General features: G+C 55.1%; 1 protein-coding gene across 1 annotated transcript; it reads left to right on the top strand.

Annotated features, from left to right (window-relative positions):
• Positions 1-603: 603 nt before the first annotated feature.
• LOC125544350 (putative receptor protein kinase ZmPK1) lies at positions 604-4,660 on the top strand. Its single transcript, XM_048708001.1, has one exon. The coding sequence runs from the start codon at positions 1,041-1,043 to the stop codon at positions 3,498-3,500; it is 2,460 nt and encodes an 819-aa protein (XP_048563958.1). The 5' UTR covers positions 604-1,040; the 3' UTR covers positions 3,501-4,660.
• The last annotated feature ends 9,006 nt before the right edge of the window (positions 4,661-13,666 follow it).

Genomic DNA, 13,666 nt, shown 5'->3' with positions numbered 1-13,666 from the left:
TTTCTATAGTCCAAAACAAAACGAGATTTGTACCGAAACTTGCAACGGGTATTCGGAATGTGTATATGCATCCCGGGAAATAATTTCACATTTTTTTGAAACTTCAAAAAAATGAATTTGAAAAAGTCAAATATAGAAAGCACCGGTGCTCGGGCGCTGCAACGCTGCTCTCAGAATGACGCTTGCTTTGCACGACAGAATTACAAAAGGTCAACAATGATATAGTATCAAGCATGAAACTTCCAGGTTCCAACCGGAGCAACCTGATGATGCTACATACATATCCCGAAAAGAAAGCTTAGCAGCCGTTGTCGTTAATCGAAGATAAACATCCATCGCTGTCGCCATAGATGACGATGAGGGCATCAGGCAGGCGGCTATTTTGCCAACCGTTGACCTTGTGCAACTGGCAAGCCAACATAGCCAGGATGTTCATATGTTGACGCCATTGGAAGAACACAATAATAACAACTAAAGCTTGCCGAAAAATTCTAGTTCGTCACTCGATGTCCTTGAATAAGAGCTTATAAGGTCCCCTGAAGAAAAAGAAAGAATAAGAGCTTAAGGTATCCGGAAAAGAAAAGAAACGAAAAGCTTAATAAGGTATAATGGTTGTCACCAGCAACCTTCTGTTGCCAGCCGACCCAATCATTCTTTGGCATCTCTAAATATTCTAGTTCAATCAGTGACACTTCCACTGGCATATGGCCAAAAGCCCAAAACCCCGTGGCCGGCCTATGGGGTCAACCCCTCCTGAAATCCTCCGAACGTGATGTATTTTCATGTAAACATGAACATACACAACAAGATTTGCAGAAACTTGAGGGGTCAACGGTGTTTTTTTCCTGATAAAACACTTTGCGTCTCCACGCTGTAGTTGGGTCAATGCCGTCGCAGGTAGCTACTGTGGGAGAGGTAGAAGAACACCGGTGACCTGACGCAACTGACACGTACTGTAAGTAGTAGAGACGTATAAATTCTACTAGCATGCTTGATTGCTTCCCTTGTCGATCGATCAACTAGAAGATCTCAACACATTCATGATGGCGAGATTCGCCAGTCTAGCGATCCTTTATCTGATCTCTCATCTACTGCTGCGCTCCTGTGCGTCCGCTGCAGCACCATCGGTACAGCACACGCTGGGCACCGGGTCGTCCCTGTCGGTGGAAGACCACGAGCGGCCGTTCCTGGTGTCACAGGACGCCACCTTCTCTTGCGGCTTCCTCCAGGCCGGCGACAACGCCTTCTACTTCTCCGTCTGGTTCACCGCCGCCAAGAACCGGACCGCCGTCTGGACGGCCAACCCTGGCGCCCCGGTGAACGGCCGGGTTTCCAGCATATCCTTCAGCCCCGAAGGCCAGCTGGCTCTGGCCGATGCCAACGGGACAACTGTGTGGAACAGCAAGACTGGCGGCAAGAGGCACCTCACCGTCTCCCTCCGCGACACCGGGAATCTTCTCATCGCCGACCCGTCCACCGGCCGCGCCGTCTGGCAGAGCTTCGACTGGCCGACGGACACCCTGCTCCCGTCGCAGACGCTGTCCAAGGACAAGAAGCTCGTCGCCGGCTACTACGCCCTCTACTACGACAACGACAACGTGCTGCGCCTCCTGTACGACGGCCCGGAGATCGCCAGCATCTACTGGCCGAACCCGGACCATAACGTGTTCGACAACGGCCGGACAAACTACAACAGCTCACGGGTCGGCGTCCTCGACCACACCGGCGTGTTCCTCTCCAGCGACAACCTGCGAGTCGAGGCCTCCGACCTGGGCGCCGCCGGCGTCAAGAGACGGCTAACTATCGAGCAAGACGGAAACGTGAGGATCTACAGCCTGAACGCGGCCGGAGGATGGACGGTCACGTGGGCGGCGCTAAAGCAGCCGTGCTCCGTGCACGGGCTGTGCGGCAAGAACGCCCTCTGCGAATACCAACCGTCCCTCCGATGCTCGTGCGCGCCGGGGTACGAGATGGTCGACCGCCAGGACTGGAGAAAGGGCTGCAAGCCAACGTTCAGCCTCCCCACCGGAACCACCAACTGCAGCGAAGCTCCGGCGTCGGAGCGGTTCACGTTCGTCCAGGTGGCAGCAACCGACTTCTACGGCTACGACCTCGGCTTCAACCAGTCCGTCACCTTCGAATACTGCAAGAGCATGTGCTTGAAGATGTGCTCCTGCGCCGCCTTCGCCTACAGGTTGGATGGCCGGGGCAATTGCTTCCCGAAAGGCGTCCTGTTCAACGGCTACACGTCGCCGGCGTTCCCCGGAAGCATATATCTCAAGGTGCGTAGCGATCTCAACCTCAACGCCACCGCGCCGCAGCTGTCGGTACATGCCACGGGCCTCGCCTGCAATCGTAACGGTTCTCGTACCGCCATCGTCCCACGATACGCGGACACGTACGGGACACCTAGCGGCGGCACAAAATGGTCCTACTTTTTTGCGTTCGCCGCGGTGCTTGGATTTCTGGAGCTTCTAATCGTCGCCGCGGCGTGGTGGTTCCTGTCCAGCCAGGAGAGCATACCCAGCTCGCTGCAGGCAGGATACAGGCTGGTCATGGCGACCCAGTTCAGGAGGTTCACGTACCGGGAGCTCAAGGACGCGACTGGGAACTTCAACGAGGAGCTCGGCCGCGGCGGCTCCGGCGTGGTGTACCGCGGCGTGCTTGATAAGACCACCGTGGTGGCGGTGAAGAAGCTGACAAACGTGGTGCAGGGCGAGGAGGAGTTCTGGGAGGAGATGACGGTGTTCGGGAGGATCAACCACATCAACCTGGTGAGGATCTGGGGGTTCTGCTCCGAGGAAAAGCACAAGTTGCTGGTGTACGAGTACGTGGAGAATGAGTCACTGGACAGGCACCTGTTCGGCAAGGACATTGGCAAGTCACTGGCGTGGAGCGAGCGGTTCAAGATCGCGTTGGGCACGGCCAGGGGCCTAGCCTACCTTCACCATGAGTGCCTCGAGTGGGTCATCCACTGCGACGTCAAGCCGGAGAATATCCTGCTCACGCGCGACCTCGACGCAAAGATCGCCGACTTTGGGCTAGCCAAGCTGTCCGGAAGAAACCCCATAGGCAATGGCGACGTCGCTGACACCGGCGTGCAGCTCTCCCACATGAGGGGGACGATGGGGTACATGGCACCGGAGTGGGCGCTGGGCTTGCCGGTCGACGCCAAGGTCGATGTGTACAGTTACGGCATTGTGCTTCTGGAGATCGTGATTGGGAGCAGAATCTCTGACCAGACGACCACGGACGGCGCGGAGCGGCTAGAGATGTGGCAGATCGCGCAGGCACTGAAGCAAGTGGTGGCGAGTGGAGACATCATGTCATTAGTGGATAACAGGCTGAAGGGGCAGTTCAACCCTCGGCAGGCCATGGAAATGGTGAAGATTTCCTTATCGTGCATGGAGGAGAGGAGCAACAGGCCGACCATGGATGACATCTCCAAAGCTCTTACAGCGTGCGATGACGAGGATGAGCACCCTGCGTACTTATCGTGACTTTAGTTTCATGCTTGATAGTCGATTCCCGCATCTCTACCGTCATCGTGTTGTTCTCGCTATATTGTTGTAGGACAGTGCTATCTTCCAGACGTCCTGATTTTAGCGATAGATCCTGACGATGCACATGCAGTCCTTCTACCTCGGGATTGCATGCAGTCCATTTTTCCATATGCATGTGATAATTAGTGATTTTTTTCTCCGTCATGTACATGCATGGCATTTTTTAGAGAGTTTAATTACATGCATGCATGTGAGACGAAATTGATGACATTACTATAGATTCCTTCATGATTCAAAAAATTCAAAATGTTTCGTAGGCCAAACCATCGCTCCGATCGAAAAATTGTTTTCACATAAAATAATCGTCGCGGTGAGAACTTCAAAACTAGATCCCATGTTGATATGTTCCGACGACTTTTTTTTTTGCGTAAAAGTTACCACGCATAGGGTATGCCAATTATCACATATATGTTACATTAGTTACCATGATGTTTACATAGGCAAATTTCAGGCATAAAGTGCAGAAAGTGCAGAAAAGTGCAGAAAAGCTAATGTCATCGCGGGTTCTTTTTGTTTATGAAATTTCAAAATGTTTTGTCACCCGAATCGCTTGTTTATTTACCATGTTATTAGGTTTGGAGCGTATATTACCATGCTATTTACATAGAAGTTACCGGTGGTATGTTTTCAACAACTTTTTCCATGGGGCAAAGTTATCGTGGTGTTTGTACCTAAGTTTTCAGGTTCGAAAGACTATATTATCATGCTATTTACGCAAATAATTATCAGTGATATGTTTTTAACATCTTTTTCCCAGATTCAAAATTATCATGGTGTTTGTACCTAAATTATCAGGTCCGAGAGTCTATATTATCATGCTATTTAGACAAAAATTATCGGTCATATGTTTTCAACAACTTTTTTCACGGATCAAAGTTATCGTGGTGTTTGTACTTAAGTTATCAGATCCGTGAGTTTATATTATCAAGCTATTTACACACAAGTTGTCGATGGTATGTTTTTAACGTCTTTTTTACCCCGGTTATCGTGTTGTTTGTAAGTGAGTTATCAGCTCTACTATGCGTATACCATCATGTTATTTACATATGAGTCACCGGGGGTGTTTCAAACTTTTCTTTCCTGGTAAAAGTTATCATGTTTGGGCTAAGTAAGTTATCAGCTCTGATGTGCGTGTATTACCATGCAATTTACAGAGAATTTACTATGAGTATGTTTTTAACAACTTTTTTCATGGGTCAAATAGTTACCGTGGTGTTTTGTATGTGAGTTATCATCTCTATGGTGCGTATATTACCATGTTATCTGCACACAAGTCTGGTAACAACAAGATGAGCAGCTAGATAACTTGAACATGAACAGTTTGGTAACTATAACCATGAAGATAATTGTACCTTTAGGAACTCGATAACTATTCCGCAGGCTACTACTTAACTACAAAATTACCAACATCGAAAAGTCAGAGAAACGACGTGATAAAATTTTCGTTGAACGAAGGTTGGCTATTATAGCAGAGATGAACCAAGTTAAAATAGTATGATTATCCTGTAGTTACCACAAAACAAGCACTAGGTCAGTTGGTTAGTTGCCAAATTTTTTTACCAAGACAATGGGTGATCGATTCCCAAGTAGCTCTTATTTTTGCATTTAAAAACAAGAGATCAACCTCCGCCAAAAAATCGCTGCTGCCCACGTACGAGGATCAACCTCCGCCCAAAAATTCGCTGCCCATATACGAGAAAAAAGGAATCTAATTTAACCTTCCTTCGCCAAAAAATTAGGAAACAAACCTCGCCTATCTCGTTCACGATCTCAAAAAGTCGAAGCGAAATCATCGGGAGCGAGCGCAAAAACTGCGGGAGAGAAGAAGAAAACATGGGATCTAGAATGGACGAGATCCAATGCGTTCGGATCCGTTGCAGAAATCCTGCCGACTAGATTTTAGCTTTCTTGATTGTTGTAGTGTGTAATTTGAACTTCCGTCGCGCCATTTTAGAAGAAAAAAAATAATGTAACTCTAGTTCTTTTTTGCGGGTGAAACAAGATTGTACTCCCTCCGTTCGGAATTACTTGTCTCGGAAATGGATGTATCTAGAATTAAAATACATCTAGATACATTCATTCTTGCGACAAATAATTCCGAACGGAGGAAATATTAATTAAGAAATGGTGTTACACTCGTTTTCACAAATATGGCAAAGATCACCGGGCCCTGAACTTAGCCAGTTTGCTACGAATCAGATACTGGCATTGTTGAGTATATGTGTAATGTGCATATTATGTATTGGACCTGCCTCCTAATTTCTTGTATAGTTGAGCTTCGTGGCCCATTTTTGCACATAATATATACGTGCCTATACACGAGAGTAATACATTGTGTAATCATACATGGTATCAGTTTTTAGGTTTTACCCCTAGTCTTCCGCTGCCGCCGCCGCCACGCATCTCCTCCGCACCGCCGCCTCTCCTTCGCCGCCGCCCGCGCAACCCCGCGCCGGCGGCCGCTACTCTGCCCGTCCACGCCGCGTCGCTTCCCCGCTGTCGCCAGCCCCGCGTCGCTCCACGTGCTGCGCCTCGCTACAGCTGTTGCGCCTCGCTCCACCTACAAGCCGGCTAAAGACTCCGTACCAAACTAGCATCAAGCCGATTGTTTCTAGTTGGACGTGTACGATTTTACTGCAAGCCAAAGCTAGCTAGCAGCTGGTGTCTGTCTTGATCGATTCCGGCAAGACACAACATACGCACACGTGAATCTTATATGTCCCGCTGCCTGCCCCGCGTAGCACCACCCGCCAAGCCACGCCAAATCGCCTCGCTGCTAAATCGCTTCCAGCCGCCTAATCGCCTCGTTGCCACTGCATCACGTGTCAAGCCGCTACATCACGCGCCAAGTTGCTTCGCTGCTGCTGCATCACGCGCCTGCCCACTTGCCAGCCGAGCCATCCGAGCAGTCTGCACGCCGACCGCCGCTGCTCAGCCGTCACCGTCGGACCGCGATGGCGTCCACCGGCCTGTCCACTGCTGCCTCTGCCGTCCTGTCACCGGCGTCCTATGGTGCGGTCCCGCCAACCCGTTTCGACTTGCCGCACGACTCGGCTTCGCTGCCCTCGCTAGCATACGTTGTCGCCCCATTGCCGGCGCTCTCCAGCCAGGCCGTCGTCGCCCCGCCGCCAGTGCCGACTTTGCCCGTCGACCCTTGCTGTTGCGCGGCGCGTTCAACGTGCCCGTGTACGGGGCTCCTGGGTACTGGCGGGGGTCATCCGCAGGCCAGCACTCGCCCGCTGAGCCGCAGCCAGACGGCACCCAGCACCTGCAGTATCTGTCAGCGGGCCAGCGGGTTTTTCCGGCGGGTCATATGGCCTACCCGACGCTGCAGTTGCAGCCAGGGCTGCTTCCCATACCGTCTGGACCGTGCCCATCGCCGCTGCCGAGCGGCGGCTACGGCCTTTCCATGGCGTCTCCGTCCTCCTCGCCGGCCCTGCCGCCGGCGCCCTGGGACCCGGTGCTTCTTCCCGCACTGCATGATGCTCCTATGTCGAACAACTACACCGGAGGTGATGATTGGTACATGGACACCAGGGCTACGGCTCACATGTTTGCTCATCCTGGTAATCTTGCCTCCTTCACTCCCGTCATCACCGACCGCCGCATAATTGTCGGCGACGGTTCCACTCTCCCTATCACACATGTCGGGCACACTTCTTTTCCTTCTAATTCCATGCCTATTACTTTGTCTAACATACTTGTGTCACCTCATCTTATTAAGAACCTTGTTTCCGTTCGTCGTTTAACTCGTGAAAATCCTGTTACTGTTGAATTTGACGGGCTTGGGTTTTGTGTCAAGGACGCTCGCACCAGGATGATATTTCACCGATGTGACAACTTCGACGAGCTCTATCCGGTGCATTCGTCGTCCACCTCCACCACCGCATCGGTTGCTCTCTCCGCCGGCGTCGATCTCTGGCACGCTCGTCTGGGTCATCCCAACCCCGTCACACTTCGTCATATTCTTAGGAGTTTCAGTTTCAGTTGCCATAAGATAGAGGATCACACCTATCATGCATGTCGTGTCGGCAAACATGTTCGCCTCCCGTTTAATAATTCCACCACCATCGTGTCTTTTCCTTTTCAGTTGATTCATAGCGATGTGTAGACCTATCCGGTTCCTAGTAATTCGGGCTATTTATATTATCTGGTTATCCTTGATGATTATTCTCATTATGTGTGGACTTTTCCTTTGCGCAGAAAGTAGGATGCACTCTCCACTTTGACGGTTTCTTACTCCTATGTCAGCATGCAGTTTGGGCGTCCCATCCTTTCTCTTCAGACTAACAATGGAAAAGAGTTCGACAACCTTGCTTTCTGCACTTTTCTGTCGCATCACGGCACAGTTTTTCGTCTCACATGCCCGTATACTTCACAGTAGAACGGTCGAGCCGAACACGTCCTTCGCACTCTGAACGACTGCGTTCGCACGCTCCTGTTTCATGCCGACGTGCCGCCTCGTTTCTGGCCGGATGCACTCGCCACTTCATCACTTCTCCTTAACATTAGACCCTGCCGCCCACGATGGAACTACGCACCTCACCATCTTCTCTTTGGTATGCCCCAATCTTATGATGGCTTGCGTATTTTTGGGTGCCTTTGCTATCCCAGCATTGCCGACACTGCTTCTCACAAGCTTGCACCTCGATCTTTCGCTTGCATCTTCATCGGCTACCCCTCCAACTCCAAGGGATATCGGTGCTACGATCCCGTCTCCCACCGTGTGTTCACTTCTATCGGATTTCGGGCTCCGCAAAACCCTTAAGATTCGAACACAGGGGCGTGACGAAGATCTCTCCCACTACACGTCTACCTAGCACCTCGCTCTTCTCCTGGTGGTGGGAATGGAATGCAAGCAAGCAAACAAGTAGAGCACACAAGAGTTTACCCAGGTTCAGGCCACCTTGCGGTGTAAAACCCTACGTCCTGCTTTATTGGATTGGCCTCGCGAGGGCTCGAGTATGAACAAGTACAGTGGTTTCCTGAGCTCAGGAGGCGAGCTCAAGAAGGGTGAGGAGGCGGATGTTCTTGCTCCTTTGCTATGCTAAGTCCCAATGGGTTGATCCCTCCTCTATGATGGGAACCCTAACTACTTATATAGGCGGCCAAGGTCCTCTTCCCCCGAAATGTTTAGGCGGGAAGGAAATCCCACAATGGCCATTTGAGCGGGAACACAAGGACGCTCCTATCCCGACAAAAGGTGGTCTTCGCCTGCAAAGAGGGCAGGCGGTGACGCGGTGGTGGGCTCGGCGATGATATCCTTCCTGCCATCCTTGCGGTCTTTCGTCTTGTTGCACCAAAGGGTAAACCTTTGTCTCGCCCCTCGGGAACCTGTGCCTGTGCGGTCTCCTTTGCACCAATATGGAAACTGCGCCCGCTGGCGCGCGCTGGTGCCTGCTGGCATGGTTCGTCATGGCTTGCGTCACTGCCTCCTCCTGAGGCAGCCCTTGCCTTGAGATCTCCGCCCTCCCGAAGCAGCCCAGTTGAGGCCACTCTTGGGAGAGGTCTTGGTCGCCCCTCTGGAGCAGCCTAGGTGAGGCCGCTCCCTGAGGAGGTCTTGGTCGTTCTCCTCGCTAGGGCTGGCCCCCTCGCGAGGGTCTTGAGCAGCTGGTCAATCAGCTGGGCCCTATCGGGCCGTACCAGGAACGCGACGTGGGCCACAGACAGGCAAGTATGGGTACCCTGGTTCCTAGTACGCCGAAAGTAGCCCCCGGGCCCAAGGCGCACGCGGAGTTGGCTTCTGGGTGAAGCCTAGCCGAGGACGAAGCGCCACGGGCCCCAAAGACTGCAGGCCAAGCTGGCGCGTGACAGTTGGATGGGACATGACGACTCCACTCCCCACGCAGCCTTGGTAACCATGTGACTTGACAAAAGAGACTGTCCTCGCCGCACAGGGGTTATTGCTCCCCTTCCTTCTTGCTTAGATCCCCTTCTCCTCCGCCTCCAATCTTCTCGGATCCCTTACCTTCCCCGATGCCTTCGACAATGGCGAAGAAGGGCAAGGGCGCCGCGCAAGCGCCTGGGCTTGGTTCGTCTCCCGTGGCGGCGCTCGAGGAGTCTTCTGTCGCCACGGAGGGGGACTACGCGAAATTCCAGTCCTTCCTGTCAAGCGAGCACAACGAGCATGGCCCGACGAAGATCCTAGTCGGGTCGGCTACTGCGCCGGCCTTGACGACGACCTGCTACCCCTTCTTCCTCCACAGCATCTCCGTTGGGCTTGTGCCGCCCTTCTCTGAATTCTTCTATGCCATTTTGGACCACTACCAAGTGCACGCCCTCCATATTCAGCCTCGCTCCCTCCTCGTCTTGTCGCTGTTCGCCTTCTATTGCGAGGCGCTCGTGGGGGTGAGGCCGACTGTCGCCCTCTTTCACCACCTCTTCACCGTCCAGCTGTACGAGGAGGGCCCGTGCTCGGCATGCATCTCCTTCGTCTTTTAGCGCAAGGGCTGCCGGTTGATGAAGGCGGGGAAGAAGATAGACACCCATCGGAAGAGATGGGTCTATTTGGATGCTCAGCGCATGCACCTGTTGCTGGCGCTGCCTACCGCCTGTCCGCGGAAGCGCGCCTGCTGGAGCCATGTGAAGATTACTGATCCCGAGGCTGGGCCCGTCTTGGCGAGGATCGAGGCCGATATGGCCTCGAGGCTCGAGGGGGGACAGATCGTGAAGGACTTCCTGAGGCAGCGCCTGGCGCCACTCCAGGCGCACTCGCGTCCCATGTGGGAGCTGATGGGGGATGACGGCAAGCTCCGACTACGCTCGGGGATGCTGCCCTCTTCTGATCTGGACCTCACTTCAAGCATTCTCCTGGAGACGATCCCTGCGGACCTTCCGGTGGCCCACCTGCTGCTGTACCGTCGTCCTGACAAGGCCGAGCAGTTGGAGGCCGTGTCGGGCTATGTCGAGGTGGCCGCGCCTGCTCTGGCCACGGTTGATGTGTCTTCTAGTGGCAAAGAGGAGAGAGAGGAGGAGGAGGAAGACTCTGAGAAAGCCCTCGGGGACCTGGACCTGAATCTTGATGACGCCTCCTCCGCAGAATCCGTTGAGGAGCTGCCGCCGAGGGCTGGAGTCATTGGGCAGCCCAAGGCCGTCACCCCGCGTCGATCTGGACGCTCTTCGTCCGGAGGGGGCGACGCAGTGACTCCCGGGCGGAGCTCTGCCCCGGCAAGGCCAGCGGCCACTGTTGTGCCCAAATCTTTGGCCTCGCGTCTTGCCAATGTTCGGGGCAGCTGCGTGCCCCCGGCGAAGGAAGCCGCCGCCGATCTGCTGGCGAAGAGGAGGGCGCGCCAGGCCTCTGACGCGGGAGTGCAGGTTCTTCCGTTGTTCTATTGCCCGTTGCGCTTCTGACGCGTGTTTCTTGATGCAGTAGCATTGTCGGCGTGCTGAAGAAGATGAAGGGAGGGGCCACTTCTCGAAGTCCCACCCCTCCTGCTGCTGCTGCCGCTCCCGCCGTGGTGCCACACGCCTCAGCCAGCCAAACTGCTGAGCGCGTGGTGGCGACGCCTCAAGTGGACTCCGCTGTAGCCCCTCGCGAGGGCCGGGTGACCCCTACTCCCGCCGTGCCAGCGAAGGGACCGGGAGCCCCCAAGCCCTCAGCCGAGCGGGCGATCGTGGTGGCGCCTCCTCGTCAGCAGGTGAGGTCTGGTCCCAAGGCCTTGGAGGCGGCCTTCGCTTCGCTGAACCAGCTCCGCGTTGTCTTTCGGGACGGTGATGCCCGTGCGGTGGATGCCCACTTGGGCCTACTCTCGGGGTGGCTGCAAGCGGAGGAGTCCGTGCAGGCCACCTGGAGTCAGGCTTCGGCGGCCATCGCCGAGGGTCGGGAGGAGGCTGCCTCGGCTGCACGGGCGCGGGAGACCACGGAAGCCTAGGCAGCGTCCTCCGAGAAGCATCGTCAGGAGGCAGAAGACGAACTTAAGACCCTCCGTGAGGAGAGCGCGAAGCACGCCCTAGAGCTTGAGAGGTTGGAGAAGGAGCTCCAGGGCGAGAAGGCCGAGACATCGCGGTTGCAGAAGGAGCAGCTTGCGAACCGCGCGAGCCTGGAGAAGCTGAAGACAGAGGCTGAGGAAGCCAAGGCGTCCCAAGCCAAGCGCGAGGGCGAGCTGAAGGCCAGGGAGGACGCCCTCGCAGCCTCGGAGAAGATGGCAATGGTGGGCCGTGAGGCCCTCGCCGCCTTCAAGCTCGAGGCCCGCTGGCTGCTGCAGATCGCCTACGGGGAGGGGTTCGAAGAGCCGCTGGCCACCCCGAAGGATGGTGCCACTGGGCTCCTAGCTGCGCTCGTGAAGGCCCTGGGTGACGTGGCATCTGCAATCGGTCAGTTAGCTGATACCGAGGGCCGATCGCTTCTTGCCTCTACCTTGGCGCAGGTGTGCGGCCATCTCTTCCTTCGTGACCCCAGCTTCGACCTGGCCACGCTATCCCAGCCGCTGGCCGCAAGCCTGGGGGACGCGGCTGCTGAGTGTGTGGCGGAGAAGGTCAAAGAGCTGTTGGAGGCGTTCCTTTCGGCTGCTGCTGATGCGTCTGAAGAGGCGGAAGCTGATGCCGGCGTGTCCGGCGATGTCTGACCTGTTCCTGCTGAGGAGAATGCGAGTGCCTCGGGGAGGCGTGAGACTTGTTTGAGTTTGATGAACTTGAGCTTATTGTAATAGCTAGGCTTTGAATTCTGTGATTTCCGTGCTTGCTTCCATTCATGTTTGCTTAAGTGCTCTGTGTCGGCAGGTCCCAGCCCCGCGCATACCTCGATCGCCATTGAGCCCTCCGGGTCACCAGGGCAGGCTCAAGGAATGAGGGGCTACGTGACTAGTGAGGCCCCTGGGTTGCGATGCCCAGGGGTCCCCCTTAACGCTCAAGCGACCCGTTTGCGTTCTGCATCGGCAGGGCCCAGCCCCGCGCATACCTCGACCGCCGTTGAGCACCGGGCCCAAGGAGTGAGGGGCTACGTGGCTAGTGAGGTCCCTGGGTCGCGATGCCCAGGGGTCCCCCTTGACGTACGAATGACTCTCATGAGGGAGAACGAGCACCATACCTTGCTCACGAGCCTTCACCTAGGATGGGGGCGCGAGAAAGCCAGGTGTCTGGGCACCTGGTAGGGTGGCGTCTGCCAGGCGTGACCTGATCATAGCCCCCGTGCCTAGCCCCCCTCGCGATACCCTTCCAAGGAGAAGCTGTGAGCGTCGTGAGCTGAAAAGCTCCCTAAGGTTGGTGTGACTGCTGGGGGCCGTCCTCAGTTGTTTATAACTAGCACGGAGCATAGAGCTACCACACTTGCACGGAGTGTGGGCATAACCGCTCCTCGGTCGTATCGGCCAGCACGGAGCTTGGTGCTTCCACTGGTTCGTGGGCACAACCGCTCCTCGGTCTTGCCAGCGCAGAGCTAAGCATTTCCACTGGATGGTGGGAGGGGAGCCTCCCACCGGGAGAGACTCCCGGGCGTGTACAGCCCATCCAGACACGTGGCTTGCATGGCGGGACAGCCAGGGTGTATATGGGCCCTCCTCTAGACGAGCTGAACGACTCTGAGGAAGTTCTCGCGAGCTTACGCATCACTCACGAGACCCTACCCTGAAGTGGGTTGCGCCTAAGTCTTCTTCTGCAAAATGTGAAAAGAGATGGGTTGCCTAGACCTGCGCCGAATGCATCTCCAGAGGGCATTGCATGAGAAGGCCGCAACACCAACAATCCCAGGAGGTGAGGTTAGCGGGACCGACCCGTAAGACAGAGCTCAGCCGCTGGATTTATCGACGCTGCAGGGACGGACCCGAGCACAGACGTCGTGCCCAGTCTTCTCATGCTATAGTCCAAAAGATAAACAACCAGCGCGCGGTTCCCGCGGGAGCGAGGCACCTGCCACGGGCCCCTACTTACCCACCAACGATTAGCCCATGCGAGAACAAGTCACCAAGGACCACGGGAGGTGACGTCACGGGAATGGCTCGCGAGACAAAGCTCAGCCCTTGGGTTTAGCGACGCTGCAGGCACGGACCCGAGCACAGATGTCGTGCCAGTCCTTAATCATGGGGCGGTCGCAGATGGGCTCACAAGGGCTCATGACCTTAGTGGCGGTGAGGGTGCCAACCATATAGATAATGCGAAAGGAAGCAACC

Source organism: Triticum urartu, chromosome 3 (assembly GCF_003073215.2).
Source record: "Triticum urartu cultivar G1812 chromosome 3, Tu2.1, whole genome shotgun sequence".
In the NCBI taxonomy this organism is placed as follows: domain Eukaryota; kingdom Viridiplantae; phylum Streptophyta; class Magnoliopsida; order Poales; family Poaceae; genus Triticum; species Triticum urartu.
This window is presented reverse-complemented; position numbering and strand designations above follow the sequence as displayed.

Coding starts and splice junctions, on each gene's coding strand:
- LOC125544350 (XM_048708001.1), top strand. CDS start 1,041: ATGATGGCGAGATTCGCCAGTCTAGCGATCCTTTATCTGATCTCTCAT.